This window comes from Coregonus lavaretus, assembly GCF_964263955.1.
Source record: "Coregonus lavaretus genome assembly, chromosome: 33".
NCBI lineage: Eukaryota > Metazoa > Chordata > Actinopteri > Salmoniformes > Salmonidae > Coregonus > Coregonus lavaretus.
In genome coordinates this window covers 17,148,632-17,173,233 of record NC_140020.1, presented here as the reverse complement: position 1 = coordinate 17,173,233, position 24,602 = coordinate 17,148,632, and the positions used below count along the sequence as shown (strand labels likewise).

Sequence of the window (24,602 nt, the reverse complement as noted above, 5' to 3'; positions counted from 1 at the left end):
ACTGAGCAATCGGGGGAGAAGGGCCTTGGTCAGGGAGGTGACCATGAACCTGATGGTCACTCTGACAGAGCTCCAGAGTTCCTCTGTGGAGATGGGAGAACCTTCCAGAAGGACAACCATCTCTGCAGCACTCCACCAATCAGGCCTTTATGGTAGAGTGGCCAGATGGAAGCCACTCCTCGGTAAAAGGCACATGACAGCCCGCTTGGAGTTTGCCGAAAGGCACTTAAAGGACTCTCAGACCATGAGAAACAAGATTATCTGATCTGATGAATGCCAAGCGTCACATCTGGAGGAAACCTGGCACCATCTTTACAGTGAAGCACGGTGGTGGCAGCATCATGCTGTGGGGATGTTTTTCAGTGGCAGGGAGACTAGTCAGGATTGAGGGAAAGATGAACGGAGCAAAGTACAGAGAGATCCTTGATGAAAACCTGCTTCAGAGCTTACAGGACCTCAGACTGGGGCGAATGTTCACCTTCCAACAGGACAACGACCTTAAGCACACAGCCAAGACAACGCAGGAGTGGCTTCAGGACAAGTCTTTGAATGTCCTTGAGTGGCCCAGCCAGAGCCCGGACTTGAATCCGATCTAACATCTATGGAGACCTGAAAATAGCTGTGCAGCGACGCTACCCATCCAACCTGACAGAGCTTGAGAGGATCTGCAGAGAAGAATGGGAGGACCTCCCCAAAAACAGGAGTGCCAAGCTTGTAGCGTCACTCGAGGCTGTAATCGCTGCCAAAGGTGCTTCAACAAAGTACTGAGTAAAGGGTCTGAATACTTATGTAAATGTCATATCAGTTTTTATTTGTAATACATTTGCAAAAATGTCTAAAAAACTGTGTTTGCTTTGTAATTATGGGGTATTGTGTGTAGATTGATGCAGCGGTCTAAGAGGCTTCACTACAGACCCGGGTTCGATCCCAGGCTGTGTTGTAGCCGGCCGCGACTGGGAGACCCATGAGGCGGCTCACAATTGGCCCAGCGTCGTCCGGGTTAGGCTGGCCGGGATGTCCTTGTCTAATCACGCTCTAGCGACTCCTGTGGCGCGCGGGCGCATGCACACTGACTTCGGTCGCCAGTTGTACGGTGTTTCCTCCGACACATTGATGCGGTTGAGATCCGGGTTAAGCGAACAGTGTGTCAAGAAGCAGCGCGGCTTGGCAGGGCCGTGTTTCGGAGGATGCATGGCTCTCGACCTTCGCCTTACCCGAGTCCGTACGGGAGTTGCAGCGATGGGACAAGACTACCAATTGGATATCATAAAAATAAAAAATTACAATAAAACCTCTAAGTAGATGTTTTTTTTCATTGCATGACTCACAATTCCACTCAAAGGATTTCTGAAGTACATTTCTGAAGGAATCCATTATTCAAAACGCATGCATTCCATAACTAAATGGTGGTTCAGATTGCGGTCTTACCTAAGCTTTGACTAAATGTGTGAGCCAACTTTCTGAAAGATTCCAATTTCTCCTAATCGAATTTGGGGGCTACATTATTATCTATTAGAGATGTGAATACCTGATGGACAAGCTAAAGCATAACTGCTAGACCTTTAAAACAGCAGAAATTACATTTGGCATTCACCTTTTGAGAACTTTGACAAAGTAAATCAAATAATCCATCCTATATTTAGATCATAAGGCAATTACATTATAGATGTTTAGTGGAATCAAAGAGTATTTCACTCCTATAATTGAAAATGATGAGGTGCAGACATTTCAATCATGTTCGCAGAACAATCACGGGAGGCTGCCACTTTGCTGTTAATGTCCTTTTTGAGAGTCAGTGCCATAATCCACTTCTGAAAGGAAACTGAATCTGCTGAAAGGCCTGTCCCTGACTAGCTTTGAAAATAGTCAAATGTCAAGACTCCTAAAGTGCTCTTAGCGGCCAATGGGTTGGAAGATATTCATTACTAAAGTGCCCTCAGACATTCACGGCATGATAAGCTTCATTTGGTGGATATTAGTACAGAATAGAGGAAATAGATAGGATTAACAAGGAATGTGAAGTAGTACATTATGATAACTACATTATGATATCTTACCCAAAATCAATTAAAATCAACAAATTATAATGTGAAGACAACTGGGAAATAGTAGATAAATGTGTCATTGTGTGCAAATCTGTTTAAACATTCCAAAGAATGTTTCCAACCTTTAGTGTAGCTGACAAAGTATCTTACTGTTTCTAACTGATCCATCAGTTGCACAAGAAACTTCCGACATTCTGGGGTTTTGCTGTCCAGTTTCATTCCCGTCTGCATGGCATAAAGCCGACCTTAAAGAGAAGGAAAAAGGTATCACTATTTTATCTCACAGCAAATGTGTCAGTGGTGATAACGACGCTTCATGTTTCACAGAAATACACTGAGTGCCCTCAGAACAGCCTCAACTCGTCGGGGGCATGGACTACAAGGTGTCGAAAGCATTCCACAGGGATGCTGGTCCATATTTACTCCAATGCTTCCCACAGTTGTGTCAAGTTGGATGGATGTCCTTTGGGTGACGGACCATTCTTGACACACACGGGAAACTGTTGAGCGTGAAAAACTCAGCAGCATTGCAGTTCTTGACACACTCAAACCGGTGTGCCTGCCACCTACTACCATACCCCGTTCAAAGGCACTTAAATATTTTGTCTTGCCCATTCACCCTCTGAATGGCACACATACACAATCCATGTCTCAACTGTCTCAAGGCTTAACCTGCCCCCCCTTAATCTACACTGATTGTAGTGGATGTAACAGGTGACATCAATAAGGGATCATAGCTTCAGTCTGTCATGGAAAGAGCAGGTGTTCCTAATGTTTTGTACACTGTGTTCAAGCACAAAGTTAGATTCTTTCTCTTTATAATCCCCGAACAGCAATTCACATGGTGAACTGTATGTTACATGAACATAACACTTTTTTAGGTTCAGGGTGAGGTCTTTCAAATTAAAGTAGGCTACCCTAAATCACCCAAAGTGTCCATTTGTCCAGCATATTGTCTGACAACCTCTAGTAATAGAGCCTTACTGGTTTTAAAACTTGCGCCTCACTTGATTGTTTTCACGTTCTTCTCGTGAGTTATGACGCTCACTTTGAGTGAAATGATTCAACCTCTCAACAGTGCAAGTCCGTGAAAGAGGCTGTGTAAATATTAGCATAATTGTTATTGTCTCCTTAGCATTGTATTACTCAGCACATAGCAGCCTGGAGGCACAGTCTTGGCTCATGTTTTCAACACATGCTGTCCGTCCACCCTCTCCTCCATGTTGCCAGATCCTTGCATCCTTTGATTTTATGCATCCAGGCTCTGGACCATTAGCGCTCTTCTCTCAGTATTCAGCGATTGAAAACATGCGCACACCCAGACATCTGGTGAAGGACGGTCCCATGAGCCTTAAAGCCTTCCCTGTGTGCAACTTTTTGATACACACTCAATGTTTGAGAGGCCATTGCCAAGTTCAACAACAGTGCTGCAGTTTCCAACCAACAAAATAACTCTAAAGCTCCCTACCTAATTGACAGAGATTCTATTGACATGTGATACATGAATGAAGATGTGGGAAATAACACATAGGACTAGGCAACTAGATTCAGCCATGGGCCGATTTTGGTCGGAGTGGATGGTTGGGCGGGCCGGAACATAATTATAATATTGTTTTTACACTGTAAATTGACCACAACTAAGCACTAAAGAGATTGGAAAATAACAATCCTTTCATACCCCCCACCCCAAATCTATATTTTTTATTTTGACTAGAAACCTTTTGGCCCAAAAAATGTAAATCACTCGCGGGCCAAGGGCCGCCTGTGGCCAACCCCTGGACTAGGCTATAGACATATAAACACAAAACATTGCCTGGAAGAAGCCACTCAAAATAAGAGCAATGCCGAGAAAAGGCAGAACAAAAGGCAGCACACTGATGCTTTGAATGTGTAGTCTAGAGCCTGACGTGTGAGCCTCTGAAGGACCTCAGTAAGAGCCTTAATAATGAGCTGTCTCCAACCGGGACAGAACAACAATCATGAATCCAGTGAGATCAAAGTCATTAGCTACACAAAGTAAGACAGGCAGGTGGAAAACGCTTTCGGACCAGCACCCAGGTAGGTGTCCGCCGCTCTAATGAAGATCATACCTTCCACCTCCCACACATTGGCAATTTAAATGCACACAGGGTGATGGATGCTGCTGTCCCTTAGGAAATTAAAAGATGAGCCACTAGATCAGCTTGTAGCCTAGAGCCTGTCTAGCCAAAAAACATGGCAAAATAATTTGCCATTCTTCAAAGAGTGCTTTAAAAGAACAGGAAAAGCTGTACACTAGTAGGGATGGGCATTTGACATTTTCTGACTGGTCAAGTACTCAAATGAAACCTATCTTTAGAACATAAGGCCCACACTGTAAAGAAATGTGTGCATTTATTTATAGGCCTATGTCAAGTGTGCGACAATGCATTTTACATTTTACATTTTAGTCATTTAGCAGACGCTCTTATCCAGAGCGACTTACAGGAGCAATTAGGGTTAAGTGCCTTGCTTAAGGGCACATCGACAGATTTTTCACCTAGTCAGCTCGGGGATTAGAACCAGCGACCTTTCGGTTACTGGCACAACGCTCTTACCCACTAAGCTACCTGCCGCCCTATAATGCCTCATTTATCATAACCATTAGAGATAATACAGCCTAATTGCTAAATTGACCCATATACACTACCAGTCAAAAGTTTGGACACACCTACTCATTCAAGGGTTTTTCTTTATTTTTTAAAATTTTCTACATTGTAGAATAATAGTGAAGACATCAAAACTATGAAATAACACATATGGAATCATGTAGTAACCAAATAAGTGTTAAACAATTCAAAATATATTTTATATTTGAGATTCTTCAAATAGCCCCCCTTTCCCTTGATGACAGCTATGCACACTCTTGGCATTCTCTCAACCAGCTTCATGAGGTAGTCACCTGGAATGCATTTCAATTAACAGGTGTGCTATCTTAAAAGTTAATTTGTGGAATTTATTTCCGTCTTAATGCGTTTGACCCAATTAGTTGTGTTGTGACAAGGTACGGGGGGTATACAGAAGATAGCCCTATTTGGTAAAAGACCAAAGTCCATATTATGACAAGAACAGCTCAAATAAGCAAAGAGAAATGACAGTCCATCATTACTTTAAGACATGAAGGTCAGTCAATACAGAACATTTCAAGAACTTTGAAAGTTTCTTCAAGTGCAGTTGCAAAAACCATCAAGCGCTATGATGAAACTGGCTCTCATTTGGACCGCCACAGGAATGGAAGACCCAGAGTTACCTCTGCTGCAGACGATAAGTTCATTAGAGTTACCAGCCTCAGAAATTGCAGCCCAAATAAATGCTTCACAGAGTTCAAGTCACAGACACATCTCAACATCAACTGTTCAGAGGGGACTGTGTGAAATCAGGCCTTCATGGTCGAATTGCTGCAAAGAAACCACTACTAAAGGATACCAATAAGAAGACGAGAAACCCGAGCAATGGACATTAGACCGGTGGAAATCTGTCCTTTGGTCTGGAGTCCAAATTGGAGATTTTCGGTTCAAACCGCCGTGTCATTGTGAGACGCAGTGTGGGTGAACGGATGATCTCCGCATGAGTATTTCCCACCGTAAAACATGAAGGAGGTGGTGTTATGGTGTGTGGGTGCTCTGCTGGTGACACTGTCTGCAATGTATTTAGAATTCAAGGCACACTTAACCAGCATGGCTACTACAGCGTTCTGCAGCGATACGCCATCCCATCTGGTTTTGGCTTAGTGGGACTATCATTTGTTTTTCAACAGGACAATCACCCAACACACCTCCAGGCTGTGTAAGGGCTATTTTACCAAGAAGAAGAGTGATGGAATGCTGCATCAGATTACCTCAATTGAGATGGTTTGGGATGAGTTGGACGGCAGAGTGAAGGAAACGCAGCCAACAAGTGTTCAGCATTTGTGGGAACTCCAACAAGACTGTTGGAAAAGCATTCCAGGTGAAGCTGGTTGAGAGAATGCCAAGAGTGTGCAAAGCTGTCATCAAGGCAAAGGGTGGCTATTTGAAGAATCTCAAATATAAAATATATTTTGATTTGTTTAACACTTATTGATCATTTGAAACGTGGCTCGATTTGGCGAGTTTTTCAGGGTTACATTTTTATAGCCATTTATTTCTGTAGGCCTAACAGGAGCTTGTGTGTGCACTCAGCATGTGTGTGTCAGCGGTCAGAATGCAATTAAGTGAATGAGACATGGAGGGGAAAGGGAATTTAGGGAGAAGAACTGTGTGATGCTTGGCTTGGTTTATTTTTTGTTGTGCCCCGCAAATGCACATGTACAAATGGAACACTAGAGTCAAAGCTAGTTAACATTGTCTTTAAGACAAAATGTCAATTTTCCGTTCGGGAAGCCACAAAGCACATTCCACCAAATAGTTTAACAGTATTTGATTATATTATTTTTTTAAATCTCTGGTTAAAGATCAAGCTTTGACGTCCGTTTGAGTACTCATGCCCATTCCAAGTAGCTCCGATGCAATAATTTATTCACCAACGTTTCGACGGCAAGCTGTCTTCATCAGGGTTTCAAAGAGTAACCATGCAATATGCTAAGCAGCGGATGAATAATCATAGAATAGGCTACACCAAACAATGAGCAAGCACAACATTTCAGCAAATAGCCTTGTTGTTATCAAGAGGACAATGCAAAGTAGTGTATTTTATTGAGATGTTCAGAGAGACCAGTGATGCACTTGTCATTCTGACCTATAAGTTTTGACAACTGCTTGGCCAGCTGTCTTTGCCTTGAATGCAACTGGTTTCCATAGACCTGCCTGTAAGCTGACGGCTGAGAAAGTAGGCAAGCCAACATCAGCTTCCATGTCAGCAGCACATCAATAGGGCATTTTAGTAATACATTTTATTTAAATCCCGTAATACTAAATCAGCAAATGTCACGTTTCCAAGGTGGGATAAGGTTTCGTACAACGCATGTTATGACATAGAGTTAGATTAGTGATTTAAAACTCAACCTTTAATTTCACAGTCATTACATTGTAAAACAGGGTGAACTGGCAATTACTACTTCCCAGCGGAAAAGAAAAAAGCAAATATACCCAGCTGGGAGTTCTCTAAGTATGGCAATAACACAGATCGTTCATTTTAATGAAGGTATCTGTGTCTTTGATGCAGGGCTTCTCCAAGTATGAAGCCTTTGAGTGGGCAAAAGTCAATGGTTAATTGTCAATTTCAATGTTTACAGATGGAATTGGCAACAGTTCTTGTCCAGATCAATATGTGTGATAGGCATCTGTCAGTGAGGCAGGATATAATTGTAACAACATGGCCTTAAGATATCTAGCTAGGCTAAATTCCACATTCAAGTCACAGACATTGTTGTACGTCCTCATATAGTGAGCAATATAGTTGTTTTCAACACCTTGGATGCCATCATAGTGTATGGCAGGTTGAATGGTGCTACAATAAAATGTACAAGAACAAGCCTGGGGCTTGAAACCAAAATGCCAGAGTGGGCCTGTTACATGGTTATCTCAATCTCTCCTACGATAACACTGACTCAATTCAAATAACAATTGAACACAAAACCCCGGAAAGACACGTTAAGGTCATCAATTTACAAGACAGAAGCAAAACATAATACAGTCACTACTTTTGGTTGGCTGAAGCCGTTTATATTTGATCCTAGTAGGTTCAGCTTAGATAGAGGCACAATATTCATTATGCTCACCATTAGCCTTTGAGAAGATAATTACAGTGAGGGAAAAAAGTATTTGATCCCCTGCTGATTTTGTACGTTTGCCCACTGACAAAGAAATGATCAGTGTATAATTTTAATGGTAGGTTTATTTGAACAGTGAGAGACAGAATAACAAACAAAAAATCCAGAAAAACGCATGTCAAAAATGTTATAAATTCATTTGCATTTTAATGAGGGAAATAAGTATTTGACCCCTCTGCAAAACATGACTTAGTACTTGGCGGCAAAACCCTTGTTGGCAATCACAGAGGTCAGACGTTTCTTGTAGTTGGCCACCAGGTTTGCACACATCTCAGGAGGGATTTTTGTCCCACTCCTCTTTGCAGATCTTCTCCAAGTCATTAAGGTTTCGAGGCTGACATTTGGCAACTCAAACCTTCAGCTCCCTCCACAGATTTTCTATGGGATTAAGGTCTGGAGACTGGCTAGGCCACTCCAGGACCTTAATGTGCTTCTTCTTGAGCCACTCCTTTGTTGCCTTGGCCGTGTGTTTTGGATCACTGTCATGCTGGAATACCCATCCACGACCCATTTTCAATGCCCTGGCTGAGGGAAGGAGGTTCTCACCCAAGATTTAATGGTACATGGCCCCGTCCATCGTCCCTTTGATGCGGTGAAGTTGTCCTGTCCCCTTAGCAGAAAAACACCCCCAAAGCATAATGTTTCCACCTCCATGTTTGACGGTGGGGATGGTGTTCTTGGGGTCATAGGCAGCATTCCTCCTCCTCCAAACACGGCGAGTTGAGTTGATACCAAAGAGCTCCATTTTGGTCTCATCTGACCACAACACTTTCACCCAGTTCTCCTCTGAATCATTCAGTGGCAAACTTCAAACGGGCATGTTAATGTGCTTTCTTGAGCAGGGGGACCTTGCGGGCGCTGCAGGATTTCAGTCCTTCACGGCGTAGTGTGTTACCAATTGTTTTCTTGGTGACTATGGTCCCTGCTGACTTGAGATCATTGACAAGATCCTCCCGTGTAGTTCTGGGCTGATTCCTCACTGTTCTCATGATCATTGCAACTCCACGAGGTGAGATCTTGCATGGAGCACCAGGCCGAGGGAGATTGACAGTTATTTTGTGTTTCTTCCATTTGCGAATAATCGCACCAACTGTTGTCACCTTCTCACCAAGCTGCTTGGCGATGGTCTTGTAGCCCATTCCAGCCTTGTGTAGGTCTACAATCTTGTCCCTGACATCCTTGGAGAGCTCTTTGGTCTTGGCCATGGTGGAGAGTTTGGAATCTGATTGATTGATTGCTTCTGTGGACAGGTGTCTTTTATACAGGTAACAAACTGAGATTAGGAGCACTCCCTTTAAGAGTGTGCTCCTAATCTCAGCTCGTTACCTGTATAAAAGACACATGGGAGCCAGAAATCTTTCTGATTGAGAGGGGGTCAAATACTTATTTCCCTCATTAAAATGCAAATCAATTTATAACATTTTTGACATTTTTCTGGATTTTGTTGTTGTTATTCTGTCTCCCACTGTTCAAATAAACGTACCATTAAAATTATAGACTGATCATTTCTTTGTCAGTGGGCAAACGTACAAAATCAGCAGGGGATCAAATACTTTTTTCCCTCACTGTACATGGCTTTTAAAATGGCTTCACCATTTGTCATACTGTATATCAAAACAAAGCATGTCAAAAATCCAGAGAATATAACATTTTAGAAAACACTTTTCAAAAGGTTGAGACAAAATCATATTGTTCAGTAAGCTTTGATTTCAGACTATGACAAGCTGAGAATGAAAATGTCTTCCAAAACTATGCCAAAGGCCGCCTGTCGATATTTCCTAAAGTTAACCATAACCAAAGCATGGGGATCAATTTGCTCAGATATGATGTTGGTCACAGCACATCAATGTCATCCTTTGTCAAACCAATACGCCCATACAGCTTAACAGCCAATTTTCCTCTTCTGAAACAATGCAACACTGTGACCATTCACGACGGACGCAAGGCCATGAAAATAAAATCCATAATCCACTGTACTTCAGGGGATTTTTTTTTGCCATGGGCAGAACTTTGTGTGTGTGGAAGGGGGTTGGTGAGTAAGGGAACTTCATGGATGGCCAGAGGGGTTACAGTATTCTCTCCCACAGACTGAGATGTAGGAGAATGACAAACTGCAGTGTCCAATGACACAAAAAAAGACACAGTCAGCAGCATTAATTCCTCTGGCATCCGACTGCAAAGCTCTACAGGGGGTAGTGCGTGCAGCCCAGTACATCATTGGGGCCGAGCTCCCTGCCATCCAGGACCTCTATACCAGGTTGTGTCAGAGGAAGGCCCCCAAAAAAGATGTGGACTGTTCTCTCTGCTACCGAACGGCGGGCGGTGCAGATGCACCACGTCTAGAGCCAACAGGACCCTGAACAGCTTCCACCCCCAAGCCATTAGACTGACAAATAGTTCAATACAGTTGAAATCGGAAGTTTACATACACCTTAGCCAAATACATTTAAACTCAGTTATTCACAATTCCTGACATTTAATCCTAGTAAAGATTCCCTGTCTTAGGACAGTTAGGATCACCACTTTATTTTAAGAATGTGAAATGTCAGAATAATAGTAGAGAAAATGATTTATTTCAGCTTTTATTTATTTTATCACATTCCCAGTGGGTCAGAAGTTTACATACACTCAATTAGTATTTGGTAGCATTGCCTTTAAATTGTTTAACTTGGGTCAAACTTTTCGTGTAGCCTTCCACAAGCTTCCCACAATAAGTTGGATGAATTTTGGCCCATTCCTCCTGACAGAGCTGGTGTAACTGAGTCAGGTTTGTAGGCCTCCTTGCTCGCACACGCTTTTTCAGTTCTGCCCACCAATGTTCTATAGGATTGAGGTCAGGGCTTTGTGATGCCCACTCCAATACCTTGACTTTGTTGTCCTTAAGCCATTTTGCCATAACTTTGGAAGTATGCTTGGGGTCATTGTCCATTTGGAAGTCCCATTCGCGACCAAGCTTTAACTTCCTGACTGATGTCTTGAGATGTTGCTTCAATATATCCACATAATTTTCCTTCCTCATGATGCCATCTATTTTGTGAAGTGCACCAGTCCCTCCTGCAGCAAAGCACCCCCACAGCATGATGCTGCCACCCCCGTGCTTCACAGTTGGGATGGTGTTCTTCGGCTTGCAAGCTACACCCTTTTTCCTCCAAACATAACAATGGTCATTATGCCCAAACAGTTCTATTTTTGTTTCATCAGACCAGAGGACATTTCTCCAAAAAGTACAATCTTTGTCCCCATGTGCAGTTGCAAACCGTAGTCTGGCTTTTTTATGGCTGTTTTTGAGCAGTGGCTTCTTCCTTGCTGAGCGGCCTTTCAGGTTATGTCGATATAGGACTTGTTTTACTGTGGATATAGATACTTTTGGACCTGCTTCCTCCAGCATCTTCACATGGTCCTTTGCTGTTGTTCTGGGATTGATTTGCACTTTTCGCACCAAAGTACATTCATCTCTAGGAGACAGAACACGTCTCCTTCCTGAGCGGTATGACGGCTGTGTGGTCCCATGGTGTTTATGGCGTACTATTGTTTGTACAGATGAACGTGGTACCTTCAGGTGTTTGGAAATCGCTCCCAAGGATGAACCAGACTTGTGGAGGTCTACAATTGTTTTTCTGAGGTCTTGGCTGATTTATTTTGATTTTCCCATGATGTCAAGCAAAGAGGCACTGTGTTTGAAGGTAGGCCTTGAAATACATCCACAGGTACACGTCCAATTGACTAAAATGATGTCAATTAGCCTATCAGAAGCTTCTAAAGCCATGACATCATTTTCTGGAATTTTCCAAGCTGTTTAAAGACACACTCAATTTAGTGTATGTAAACTTCTGACCCACTGGAATTGTGATACAGTGAATTAGATAAGTGAAATAATCTGTCTTTAAACAATTGTTGGAAAAATTACTTGTGTCATGCACAAAGTAGATGTCTTAACCGACTTGCCAAAACTATAGTTTGTTAACAAGACATTTGTGGAGTGGTTGAAAAACGAGTTTTATTGACTCCAACCTAAGTGTATGTAAACTTCCGACTTCAACTGTAGGTAACCAAATAGCTACCCGGACTATCTGCATTGACCCTTTTTGCACTAACTTTGACTCATCACATACGCTGCTGCTACAGTTTATTATCAGTCACTTTATTCCTAGTTATATGTACATACAGTGGGGAGAACAAGTATTTGATACACTGCCGATTTTGCAGGTTTTCCTACTTACAAAGCATGTAGAGGTCTGTAATTTTTATCAAAGGTACACTTCAACTGTGAGAGACGGAATCTAAAACAAAAATCCAGAAAATCACATTGTATGATTTTTAAGTAATTAATTTGCATTTTATTGCATGACATAAGTATTTGATACATTAGAAAAGCAGAACTTAATATTTGGTACAGAAACCTTTGTTTGCAATTACAGAGATCATACGTTTCCTGTAGGTCTTGACCAGGTTTGCACACACTGCAGCAGGGATTTTGGCCCACTCCTCCATACAGACCTTCTCCAGATCCTTCAGGTTTCGGGGCTGTCACTGGGCAATACGGACTTTCAGCTCCCTCCAAAGATTTTCTATTGGGTTCAGGTCTGGAGACTGGCTAGGCCACTCCAGGACCTTGAGATGCTTCTTACAGAGCCACTCCTTAGTTGCCCTGGCTGTGTGTTTCGGGTCGTTGTCATGCTGAAAGACCCAGCCACGACCCATCTTCAATGCTCTTACTGAGGGAAGGAGGTTGTTGGCCAAGATCTCGCCCCATCATGGCCCTATCCATCCTCCCCTCAATACGGTGCAGTCATCCTGTACCCTTTGCAGAAAAGCATCCCCAAAGAATGATGTTTCCACCTCCATGCTTCACGGTTGGGATGGTGTTCTTGGGGTTGTACTTATCCTTCTTTCTCCAAACACCGCGAGTGGAGTTTAGACCAAAAAGCTATATTTTTGTCTCATCAGACCACATGACCTTCTCCCATTCCTCCTCTGGATCATCCAGATGGTCATTGGCAAACTTCAGACGGGCCTGGACATGCGCTGGCTTGAGCAGGGGGACCTTGCGTGCGCTGCAGGATTTTAATCCATGACGGCGTAGTGTGTTACTAATGGTTTTCTTTGAGACTGTGGTCCCAGCTCTCTTCAGGTCATTGACCAGGTCCTGCCGTGTAGTTCTGGGCTGATCCCTCACCTTCCTCATGATCATTGATGCCCCACGAGGTGAGATCTTGCATGGAGCCCCAGACCGAGGGTGACTGACCGTCATGTTGAACTTCTTCCATTTTCTAATAATTGTGCCAACAGTTGTTGCCTTCTCACCAAGCTGCTTGCCTATTGTCCTGAAGCCCATCCCAGCCTTGTGCAGGTCTACAATTGTATCCCTGATGTCCTTACACAGCTCTCTGGTATTGGCCATTGTGGAGAGGTTGGAGTCTGTTTGATTGTGTGTGTGGACAGGTGTCTTTTATACAGGTAACGAGTTCAAACAGGTGCAGTTAATACAGGTAATGAGTGGAGAACAGGAGGGCTTCTTAAAGAAAAACGAACAGGTCTGTGAGAGACGGAATTCTTACTGGTTGGTAGGTGATCAAATAATTATGTCATGCAATAAAATGCAAATTAATTACTTAAAAATCATACAATGTGATTTTCTGGATTTTTGTTTTAGATTCCGTCTCTCACAGTTGAAGTGTACCTATGATAAAAATTACAGACCTCTACATGCTTTGTAAGTAGGAAAACCTGCAAAATCGGCAGTGTATCAAATACTTGTTCTCCCCACTGTCTCTACCTCAATTGCCTCGTGCACATGCACATCGACTCGCTACTCCGTGTATATAGCCAAGTTATCGTTACTCATTGTCTATTTATTATTACTCATTTTACTTTTCTATTATTTCTCTATTTTCTTTCTCTCTGCATTGTTGGTAAGAGCCCGTAAGTAAGCATTTCACTGTTAGTCTACACCTGTTGTTTACGAAGCATGTGACTAATAAAATGTGATTTACTTTTATTTCAGAAATGTGGAATGCAGCTAAAGGGGATGGTTGACTCTGTCCAATGTAGCTTGATTCACAGGGATTAGTGTCATCCATTGAACACACTGAATATTAAGAATATTTCCCCTTCTCAAAAGTGAGTCAACTATTCCCCCCTATAGATGTTATTTCACAGAAATAGACAGGGTGGTAGTTGAAACACCACTACGTAGGCCTACACCATGACATCCTTGTTAACGTATGTTGAAGCAACAAATCTGCCTTTAACTTTCAGTAAATCTTTCGGGTTTCAGATATGGTAGAATGTGACTAAAATCCTTGTCAAATGGAAATAAATTGGAGGAATACATGCCTGTCCGAAAAAGAGTGTAAGCCGAGTCCTCAGTTTGGGCGTGACCAAGTGAGTCAACTATTCCCCCCTATAGATGTTATTTCACAGAAATAGACAGGGTGGTAGTTGAAACACCACTACGTAGGCCTACACCATGACATCCTTGTTAACGTATGTTGAAGCAACAAATCTGCCTTTAACTTTCAGTAAATCTTTCGGGTTTCAGATATGGTAGAATGTGACTAAAATCCTTGTCAAATGGAAATAAATTGGAGGAATACATGCCTGTCCGAAAAAGAGTGTAAGCCGAGTCCTCAGTTTGGGCGTGACCAAGTCTTTTCACTGACATTTGCAATGAGAACAGAATTGTGTATTCTGGGATGCTAGCCCGCGCACTCAGCTCTCCTCACTACAAGGATGTTATTATGTACTACAGCTGCAGTTCAATCAGAAGACTAGATGAAGTCCAAGAAGCAGGAGAGAAAACAATGTAAAAGAGAGCCTTTTCCATAGGTTAATCCTGTAGCACAGTGCCAGGGCGCAGGGGCCTACGCTAGGAGGCAGAATACAGGCCCATGGTGCTGCAGTCGAGAAAAGCCACCCTGGCTTTTAAATAATGGTGGTTAATTATAGGGAAACAAATCAGTGCTTTTGTTTAAACCATGAATTTCCCTAGTTGTAGGGAACATATCAAGTAAGCTATAGCCTAGATGATGAACATTGCACAAATAGGCTTGGCGTATTTTGTTCAATATAATGGCTCACCGATAAAGAAAAATAATGATTGTTGCACCACTCTTTTGTAAAGCCTGCCACCACTGTAATCCGCTAAACCTATACACCAACCCTAGGGCTCCTATAGGCCTTGAGTCCTCTAACCATTGTCATGTGCTGAATGCTTGACAAAAGAGGAAGCTCATTTGCTATTCAGGAAGTTTCATCCAGACCATCAAAATGTCAGGCTAATAACTGTGTGAGAAAAAAATATCCTAATTACACTAGGTAGACTAGTCAACTTGATCCTATTCAGTCTGGTTCAAATAATGGTAGCCATTTTCCTCTGGCGAGTCTGATTTACATTGGACCTTTGAAGCTAGAATAGCCTGGGATATAGGATACTCTGCAATCAAGTGGAGGTCCTATATCCGTCTTGATTCTTGACAATTAGATTTATAACAATTAAGGTTTGCTTAACCATAACATTTCCAAACAAAGGCAAAATCAGTTTGAGAGAAAAGCATGAGTCAATATGGCCGTCAGCTCTACAACCTTCTTCCAAAAGACAATGGGGTTGAGTCATTTAGAGACATGTCAATGCTGACCTCCAGTGGCATGTTGAATTACTGGTCCACTCTGACGCTCATGGGCCGTGCCACAAGGAACTCACCCTGAAAGACCTTCAACCATCTCTGCTTCAGTCCAAACCCCAAACCAGCCTAAATAAATGACACAATTGGAGAACTCAAGAAACACCAAAGCTACCAGACTTTCTGTCTAAGCCCATCAACTGATTATCCCCAGCCATATTTTTTTTTTGAATCAATAGGGCAAATCCATAATAGGCACACAAAAACAGGACAGACATCATCCAAAGGACACAAATGTCTCTACTAATTTCCTTTCAATTCTACCAATACACCTGCCATTCCAAATAAAATAAAAGACCCAGGCGGGCAGTGAAACCGCAAAGTGGTGCCAAACTGGAAAAACATGTTCCTCAGCATATTTGGCTAATCCACCTCACAGCATGTTCTGCACACAAACCATTCAGACAAAAGCAGCCATTGTCAGTCATCAGTATCTTTGTAATGAGCCATGGTAAATCTATTTAAATTCAATCACTTTTGACAACACCCCTTTTGATATGAACGAAACATTCTATACATATTCGCCCATTGTAGAAGTGCTCAGAAGGTGACTTTTTGGAACTGAATGGCAAAACATTCAAGAGCTAAAGGTGCTTAGACTTGATCCATGTATGGAAAAGATAAACGATTTAGATTGATATCATTTAAAAGCTTACGAACAGGGTTGTCAAACTATTTTATAATTTCTGCTAAGCAATTAACCGAAATGTCTGTTCTTTTTCGGTTTTTAAACAACTATTTGACCTATGTTGTTTCAATTATTTTAATTCCATTTCGTTCGGTTTTTTTCTGTTGCACAATGCACATTGAGCAGTTTCTCTAGAGATAAATCAGATCAAGATCAACTGTGTGCTGTAGTAGGGAGTTGTAGTTTCCAACAAGCCAATATTCTAGTTTAGTGCAGAAAACATGGAGAATAACTACAATGACAATAATCGATTGCGCGCCTACTTGTCCGGTGTGTGTTTCTTTGACGCCTGCTACGTAAGAGACAGAAGAGTGCGCGATTGAGGGATAGAGAGCAGTTGCTTAGCGAGATATCTCTACCTGAAAATACATGATCTAAGTGATTGATAGTTGGTATTTAGCAGTCATAAAAGTATGCCTTATTTACTTTGAAGAACTACTAAAATAGTTATTTTGATAGAGAGCATAGGCAGCAGCGCTATAGAGATGAGATGATGACATGGAATGAAATATTAAAGTAATCAAATAAAACAAATGTAATATGCCCAGCAACTGAAATATTTTATTAAAGTAAAGTAATGTGAATAAGTGATGGTTAATAAGTGATAAGCAGTATTGGTCAGTCACTACCACCATGGGACTTTAATTAATTGTTTTATTTTGTGTTATTACAGCATTCAACCCACATAATGTATAGTGCATTTAATGTAAAGAATTAAATAAAAAATCGAAACCGGAATCGAAAACCATGATTATCTTTTTATAATCTAACCAAAACCGACCTCAAAAAGCATTAATCACTCAGCACTATAGCTTACACCCTATTTTGCATCATCTAAGGTTTTTGTGTTGTGCCCGCCATCGGTTGAGACCCAACATGCTCTCGAAGACAGGGTGGCTGTCATGTTTTGGCTGATAAATGTTCTAAGATGGGAATAAAATTGATATTTCATCTTTCAAATGGTACCACAAAGATGCATGTTGTGTCTCAACCGATGGCGGGCACAACACAAAAACCTCAGATGATGTCAAATAGAGTCTAAGCAACAACATATGCGAATATCAAAATGATCGGAGTTTACACGTTTTTAGATTATAAAACTATAAAAGTTTAAAAATACATTTTATTTCAAGAAATAATAAAATAGTTTGACAAGACGAAGCTTTTTAAATGATATCAAACTCAACCATAAATGTTTTCTAGTGATGAAGGCATGGATGTCTCATGGCATGGTGGGGTTTACAAAATGGGTAAACTTTGAGCACCTTTTTCTCCTGAATTTTTGTCATTCAGTCCAAAAAGTCACTTTTTGACCAATTCTTCCATGGGCAAACATGTATGGAGATTTGTTTAAATCAAAAAGGATGCTGTCAAAAAGTGATTGAATTCAAATGAATGTACCCTAAAGCTTTCACTGGCAGACATCAGCCCCTCTCAATGGGAGCCTATCAGGCTACTCTATCAGTGAGGGAACTCTAAGTGAAGGAACTGCCCTCCACCAGTCCCTTGAGCACATGGTTGAAATCAGATCAAAAGAACATTAATATGGCCATGATGAACAACAATGACATGATGAATAACAATGACGGTGATGAAAGGCATGTAGGCTAGCTAGACGGGGGAAGCAGCATCTGGTACGTACAATACAATGTTCACCTGATGCAACACTGAAAAATGGGGGTGGGGGGTGCATATGAAGTGCTCCCAGTAACAGGGTAGCCTAGATAGCGAATGTGAGATTCTGGATTTAGTATAATGGATTTAACTATGGCAATAGAGATAAAATAGAAATCAGGAAGAAAGCTCATGGTAAATATGTAAATACTGTGCACTCTACTTGCATAAATATGTAAATGTCTTATGCATGTTCAATCTCTTCCTTCACCCAAACAGCCCATTTTATACAACAATGAAAATACGAAATAATATAGGCCTAGGCCTATGTAGCCTAGTTAAAGCAAATGAAATGTTCTAGCCAGTGCCTGACTTGGACTGAAATAGGTGTGGATACTCATTTTGGGTGCTGGTACTGTTTATATTTAGATTCAGGTGCTACACAATACTTTTGAGCTAATATTCTACAAGAAGAACACAGGAGCTCAAGCAGTAGAACATTTTAAGTGCAGGCACTCAGCTTCGGTGAGCTCCTGCCCAAGTAAAGCACTGGTTCTAGCCTATAGGCTAATCCTAAATATAGGTATATTCTTTAATAAACACTTTTTTTTCAACCTTACAGTGCATGAATGAATAAAAAGGCGTTTTCAAACACATGTTTTGAAACGTTCCATCTAATGTCTAACAATTCTCATATTACAGAGGTCCCCAAAGCACGTTGTAGAATAACCAAATAAGACCAATGAGAATGGCAGGAAAGATTGACCCTATCACAAAGGGATTCTAGTGATAACAATGCATTGGATGGCAGATGGCTGCTAGGCTTCTTTGTTTGACACTGCAGAGGTACTGCAATGGTACTGCAGCCGAGTGGAGATAGTTCACTAACCTAGAATGTTTGCATGATTTTGATTTTGTCAGAGTTTAGGACTCGTGTCAGCTCCCAGAGCTAGTCTGGCAAGCTAGATAGTCAACCAGGCTATGGGGCCAGACACTGGTCACATGAACTTTATCCCTACCCTAGGCAGCTGACGACGCCTTAAAAATGAGTCATGCCATACCACAAAGCTTACCACATAACGTTAACTAGCTAGCGTAGCCTTTTTCACAAATGTGACATAGTTAGCTAGTACCGTTACAATAACGTTTCTCTTTGAGCACTGTTTGCAATACGCTAGCTAGCTAGTTAACGATGAGTTAGTTATGAATAGTTATGAACCTCAACTACTTTTGCTAAAGCAAAAAGCCAACTTTAAAGTCAGCAAAGGTTTAAGAAGTAAACGTTTGTTAAGTAACCACTAACATAGGTAAGACTGGCAACAACAAAACGTGTCGAATTTGTAGCTAGCAAGCTGTCATTCGTTAGCAGCTAGCTACCTCTGGTGTTATTGTGGTTATGATTCCATAGCTAACTAACTAGCTATAGTTAGCTAAATGACATGGCTGGCTAGCTAACAACCTCATACATTATATTCACACAACAGTTAGCTAGCTAGCTATTTGACTTGACAGTTAATGTCCCCCTAATGGGGTTGACAGCTGAACATAAACCTGACAATAATGGTACAAACTCACAGTAGTAAGCCACGACAGGATCCCTCTTCTCATGTTCCTGTGCGGTTCTTAGATAGTGTTGAATGGCTTTTAGCTGTGGTGGGAGCGCCATCTCTAATAATTTCAGTAACACTAGCTAACTATGAAAGATTGATCAACATTCATAGAAATTTAGCTTGCTAACTAGCTGGCTCTCAAAAAAAGTGTTCCTCCTCGCGCAGAATTCTTCCGCTTCCTTGTTCAGCACCTTAGCGCCATCTGCAGGAACGGAGGACTATCAAAGCAAAAGGCAAAACAGCCTCATATTGACATTGACAACATATTGATTACCGTGTAGGCCTACTGCAATGCATTCCATGGTGATCTTAAGGGTTGTGAGTAGCCAACAATCTTATTATGATATGAATGTAATGAGAATCAATTAGATGTATGGCATATCTGTAGTAAATTGTCATCAAGGATCTGCATGCAGCTTATAGCTGGGTAGGGACGTTTTTCAACACCACAATGATCCACTGTGATTACACTGCATTTTGATTTTTCCCTAGACTATGCGGAGTCGCCAGAAAACACTAAAATCCGGTTTTCAGGGATACATTATCTTCAACCTAATTTTTGTTCCCCTTAATATTCAAAGTGGGAACTCTGCTCAAGCGCCTTTCTACACCTACTACATTAAGATAACTTTTCCCCAAGCAAATGCATGGGGCTATCATGAACATAGCTTCATATAGAAAAAACTGAAACAGGGCATGCAGCAGACCTCTTATTGTAGGATTGCTTTGTCAATACAGTTTGTCAGTTCAAAAAAGCAGCAGCAGAGCACCACCTCTAATAAAAAATTAAATAATCTATCATCTCACTGATACTTTTGAGACATAAGACAGTGTTCGATCCTTACCTAAAAAGCAGCACAGACAACATACTGTAGAACAACAATGTCTAAAGATATGAGTTGGTCGTAAAATGTGCCCCTTTTATTAAACAAAGGTGAAAAGTTGTATGCATTTTTATAAAGTACATATCAGAAAGTCAAAACAGACAAACCCTAAGAAAACTTAACAATGCAACTAAACATTAGTTAAATCAAAAACATACTAAACAAATAATATGTCCTTGTGTGGTATTTCATGATGTAGGATGAATTACTTTGTCAGCTAGATATTCATAGTTTCATTGAAGCCTGGAGTTTCTGATTAATAAAGATAAACCTGAAATTAGCTCAAATCAAGTTAACATCTTTTTAAAGTATACAATCCGCAGAAATTCAGACTGAGTGTAGATCGGAATTAGCTTGCTAACTAATTGATCCCACTTCCCAAAAATACTCCTCAGATTTACTGACAACCAAATGAATGTCATTGCTTCTTTTAACAGTTACCTCAGCTTATTGTACAAAATGTAAGAGGCAAACTTTAAAACCATCCATCTGTCACAAATACCAGAAAGCAGTATGCCATATTGTACCTGAGATGATACATTTAGCTAAAAATAATAACAAAGTTGGATGGATGCCTGATAATAACTTACAGATACAAAACAAAAGAGGTAATCATTTTCAGTACAGCTACAACACAGGGTTAAATCAAAAGCATTATACTACAAGCTATGAAAAGGGACTTAAAACAGTCAAATATGGGTTATCCATGCACACTGTGACCAGTGCACTTATCAGCAATTACACTTAAACCTACAGTGGTTTGCAGAACTGCATGATAAATCTGGTAGCATGGAAACCCATTTTCTTTAACTGTTAATGATATCATTCCTATATACAGTATTTCAAAACCTTAATTTACTCAAAGGAGATGTTCCAAAATCTTTCAAATTCAAACTAACTTGAGCACCTTTATATACTCTGGTTCTTCAATGAATACAAATGTTCTATTAAAGGGATACTTCGGGATTTTGACAATTAGGCCCTTTATCTACTTCCCCAGAATCCGATGAACTCGTGGATACCATTTGTATGTCTCTGTGTCCAGTATGAAGGAAGTTAGGGGTAGTTTCGCGAGTCAATGCTAACTAGTGTAAGTGCATTGACTGGATGTCTGCTAGCATGCTAGCAGATACCCAGAGACTTCCAGTTACTACATTAACGCTAGTTAGCAATGGCTAGCAAAACTACCCCTAACTTCCTTCATACTGGACACAGAGACATAAAAATGGTATCCACAAGTTCATCTGACTCTGGGGAAGTACATTGCCAAAATCCCAAAGTATCCCTTTAATAATTTATTATGACCTGAAAATAATAAAGGCAAAATATTGAAATCAAATCTAAGCTTCATTAGGAGACATTTTTGCCAGCCTTTTTTCATCTGTAGGCCTAGTCCAATGCCTTAAAATGAACCCATTTTTAGCTTGTGTCGTAGGGTATTAGGATGTTACCCTTGATGACATGACATTGGCCATATGTTAAACTGGACAATTAGACAACATTATATGTCGATAGGCCCCTAAGAAGACTGCAACAATGCTAAAATACTTTTCACTGGGTACAAGTATGGATGTGGAAAATACTAGAATTTCTCATAACAGGTTTCTTTCTTACTTGGGCCAATGATTGAAAGCTGCATACGATACAACTATATCCTTAGCCTATTGACAAAAGTTTGTTTAAATCTGTGTTACTTGATTTTAACAATGGGATTATGGAAAGAAGTGTCTTTGCTTGTCAACTCCCAACAAAAAAAGCAGAGGTATGTAGTTTTTGGCCTTTGTGTGCATGTCAGACCTGGATAAGACAAACAGAAATTTGAAATATGACCTATAACTCTGTAGTAAATAACACACAGGTCATTGATTGGTCAAATAACCTAATCTCCTACAGAGTATCTCAAATATCTCAGCAACACACAGCAGCAACGTGATCACAGTGAAAGTGTACATTGCACTTAAAAATATGGTCTTTTCAAAGTGTTCCGGCACCATGCATTTGGTGACGTTGAACGTCTTTTCTAGGGCACTGGCATCACACATGTAGAGTGGGTGAACCTGGAAACCAAAGAGATGGCTCTGTAGCCAAAAAGCGATGACTTCCAGAATAATTCTTAGTAGGACAGAGATTATGTAGAAGACAGTGTATATAGGTCTCTGAAGGATTTCCTCCTGGTCAATGTTTTTACAGGCAGCATAGAGATGAAATACAGCTCCAGGGACTAGAACAGTTACCAGCTGCAATGCCCAGAATACCTGCAAGCAGAAGAACATTCTGGTTATGGTCAGGTGAGTGGAAAAACAACCTAATCTGACGATCACATTCAATAACAGCTAATCTTTGAGTCCCGTCTGTTCATTCCTTTGTTATTCACATTGAATAAAAACACATCTTCGAGTCTCTCTTTTCATGACTGGAATGAATACTTTTGGATTTTCATCACATTATAAAATGTTATATCATTTGAATGGATGACATGAAAAGTGCACTAAAATCACCATGGCATAGCGTGCAAATTAGTGATCTCTGATTCTTTACCAATACCATTTATGCTGATTCTGACAGATTATAAAAGGTTACTGAATAGCTTGAAGAGATGGCCTTTTAATGTGAAATAATTAAATGCAGGAAGCTGTCTTACCTGAGGTGTTATCGGCCTAAATTGGTTGTAACAGTAGAGGTTTAACTCCCTCCTGTCTGGATCGCAGCTGAAATGGAGTGCTTCATTGCCATACACTGCAAAGCCCAGGACGCCCAGAAAGAACATCCGAACAGAGCCAAAGAACAGGGTGTGGAACTGGCCTATCACCGTTGGAGGCCTGAGCTAAAACACAAACAACACACAAACACAGAAAAAGGCTTTAAAACAGCATTTGTTTGTAAAATAAATAAATAAATGAATGTGTGAAAACTGATTGAGGAAGCATGAGTATCATTATCATTTCATTAATTACACAAACTATGAAAAAAGCTTGGAAATTGAGTAATGAAGAGATTTAACATTTGGAATGCACCATCTTCATCAACAATAGCAGATGGACCAAATATCAGATTTAAATGGGACAACTTCAAACATCCTTATAAATCAGTAATGCATGGAGTATGGCAGTAATAGGGTATCTATCTGTCATGTTTCAACAACACAAATCTATTCAGAGAGTAGGACATTTACTATATTTACACTGTTATTCAATTCTGAAACAAATACAAAAGTCTATCCACTCTATTATGCTACAGTCAGATAGATAAATAATTCAGAGAACTCACTGGGCTCAAAGTGACCACGACCATCGTCCAATATTCTATATATTCTTGGTATCACCATACTTACACATCCTTCGTAAAAGTTCTTAATGTAGTTTAAAGACATGACTTTGCTGCTATTCTCCCAGTTCAATTATTTTGTAACCCGTGGCCCTCATTGCCGATATGCTGGCATCAGGCAAAGCCCACTATAATTCTGAAGCTCCTAATGACCTTTTGCCGCTGAAAGCCCTTGTCGATGCATATTTGTCTTTTATCCGCGGTGCCTTCATCAATTTACTCACTCAGTAGAAAAAACACAACAGAAAGGGAAAACAAAGGCATGGGGCATGTGGTCGGCTCATAATCCCCATTGAACTAAGTCAGCGAAAAAACTACTTTTGTAAAACACAATGGGGGAGAGAAAACAAAATATTACAATACAATAGTGGCACTTGAGGACACGTTATTTTGAGCTTCCAACTGAACAATTTGAGATTAAAGTTGTGTTTGAAAGTTAGTTTTAGAACTACATCTAAAGAATTGGCATGTCAATTTCCACCTAATTTCATGGATGACATTTGAAATGACAATTGTAGAGAAGTGATTTAGGACCTAGTAAAAAACTTCTGACAAAATAAGAGTTAAAAACGAAATATTTAAGCTCATGTTTTATCATTTTTATCATCTTGAAATATATTAGCTCAGAATACAGTGACATATTTTATCTGACTTGAGGCACACGAAAAAGTGATGAAAATAACTTTACGCAACTTCTCCCTGTTGCGACATCGCGGTACACACCCTGCACTGGAAGTACTTCTGGAAGATCATTCACCAAATTGTCCCAGCTTCGGCGAGGGAGAGCAAACACACAGCAGCACACAAAACACTATATAATAAACAAATTAGGTAATAAAATGAAGTCCACACACCAACCATAATCCAGGCGGAGTGCTGTTCATTCCCCCTCTCAATCAGAGCTTGGGTCCTAAACTCATGCCACTATTGCGCTCCCTGGGAGAGACCTGCTGGAAGAGTACCATGATGGATGCGTTTCTTTTACTGA

At 40.7% G+C, this 24,602-nt stretch overlaps 2 protein-coding genes and 1 long non-coding RNA gene across 4 annotated transcripts in view; 1 reads left to right on the top strand and 2 right to left on the bottom strand.

Annotated features, from left to right (window-relative positions):
• Positions 1-19,580, bottom strand: part of LOC311108662 (vacuolar protein sorting-associated protein VTA1 homolog) — a 54,594-nt gene extending 35,014 nt beyond the window's left edge. For both annotated transcript variants that reach the window (XM_084151358.1, XM_084151359.1), the window contains exons 1-2: positions 19,372-19,580; positions 2,196-2,290 (exon numbers count right to left, since the gene is read on the bottom strand). In XM_084151358.1, the coding sequence (XP_084007484.1) occupies positions 2,196-2,290; positions 19,372-19,462 (186 nt within the window). In that variant the 5' untranslated portion in view covers positions 19,463-19,580. The remainder of the gene's footprint in view (positions 1-2,195; positions 2,291-19,371) is intronic.
• A 2,569-nt stretch (positions 19,581-22,149) lies between these two features.
• Positions 22,150-24,367, bottom strand: LOC311108663 (gap junction epsilon-1 protein-like; the record flags this gene model as incomplete). The annotated part of the gene is made up of 3 exons (XM_084151361.1): positions 22,150-22,545; positions 22,932-23,114; positions 24,338-24,367. The coding sequence occupies 3 exons, from the start codon at positions 24,365-24,367 to the stop codon at positions 22,150-22,152; spliced, it is 609 nt and encodes a 202-aa protein (XP_084007487.1).
• Positions 22,529-23,205, top strand: LOC311108664. Its single transcript, XR_014610527.1, has 2 exons — positions 22,529-22,578; positions 22,999-23,205. It is a non-coding gene; the product is annotated as an uncharacterized lncRNA (long non-coding RNA).
• Positions 24,368-24,602: the final 235 nt, after the last annotated feature.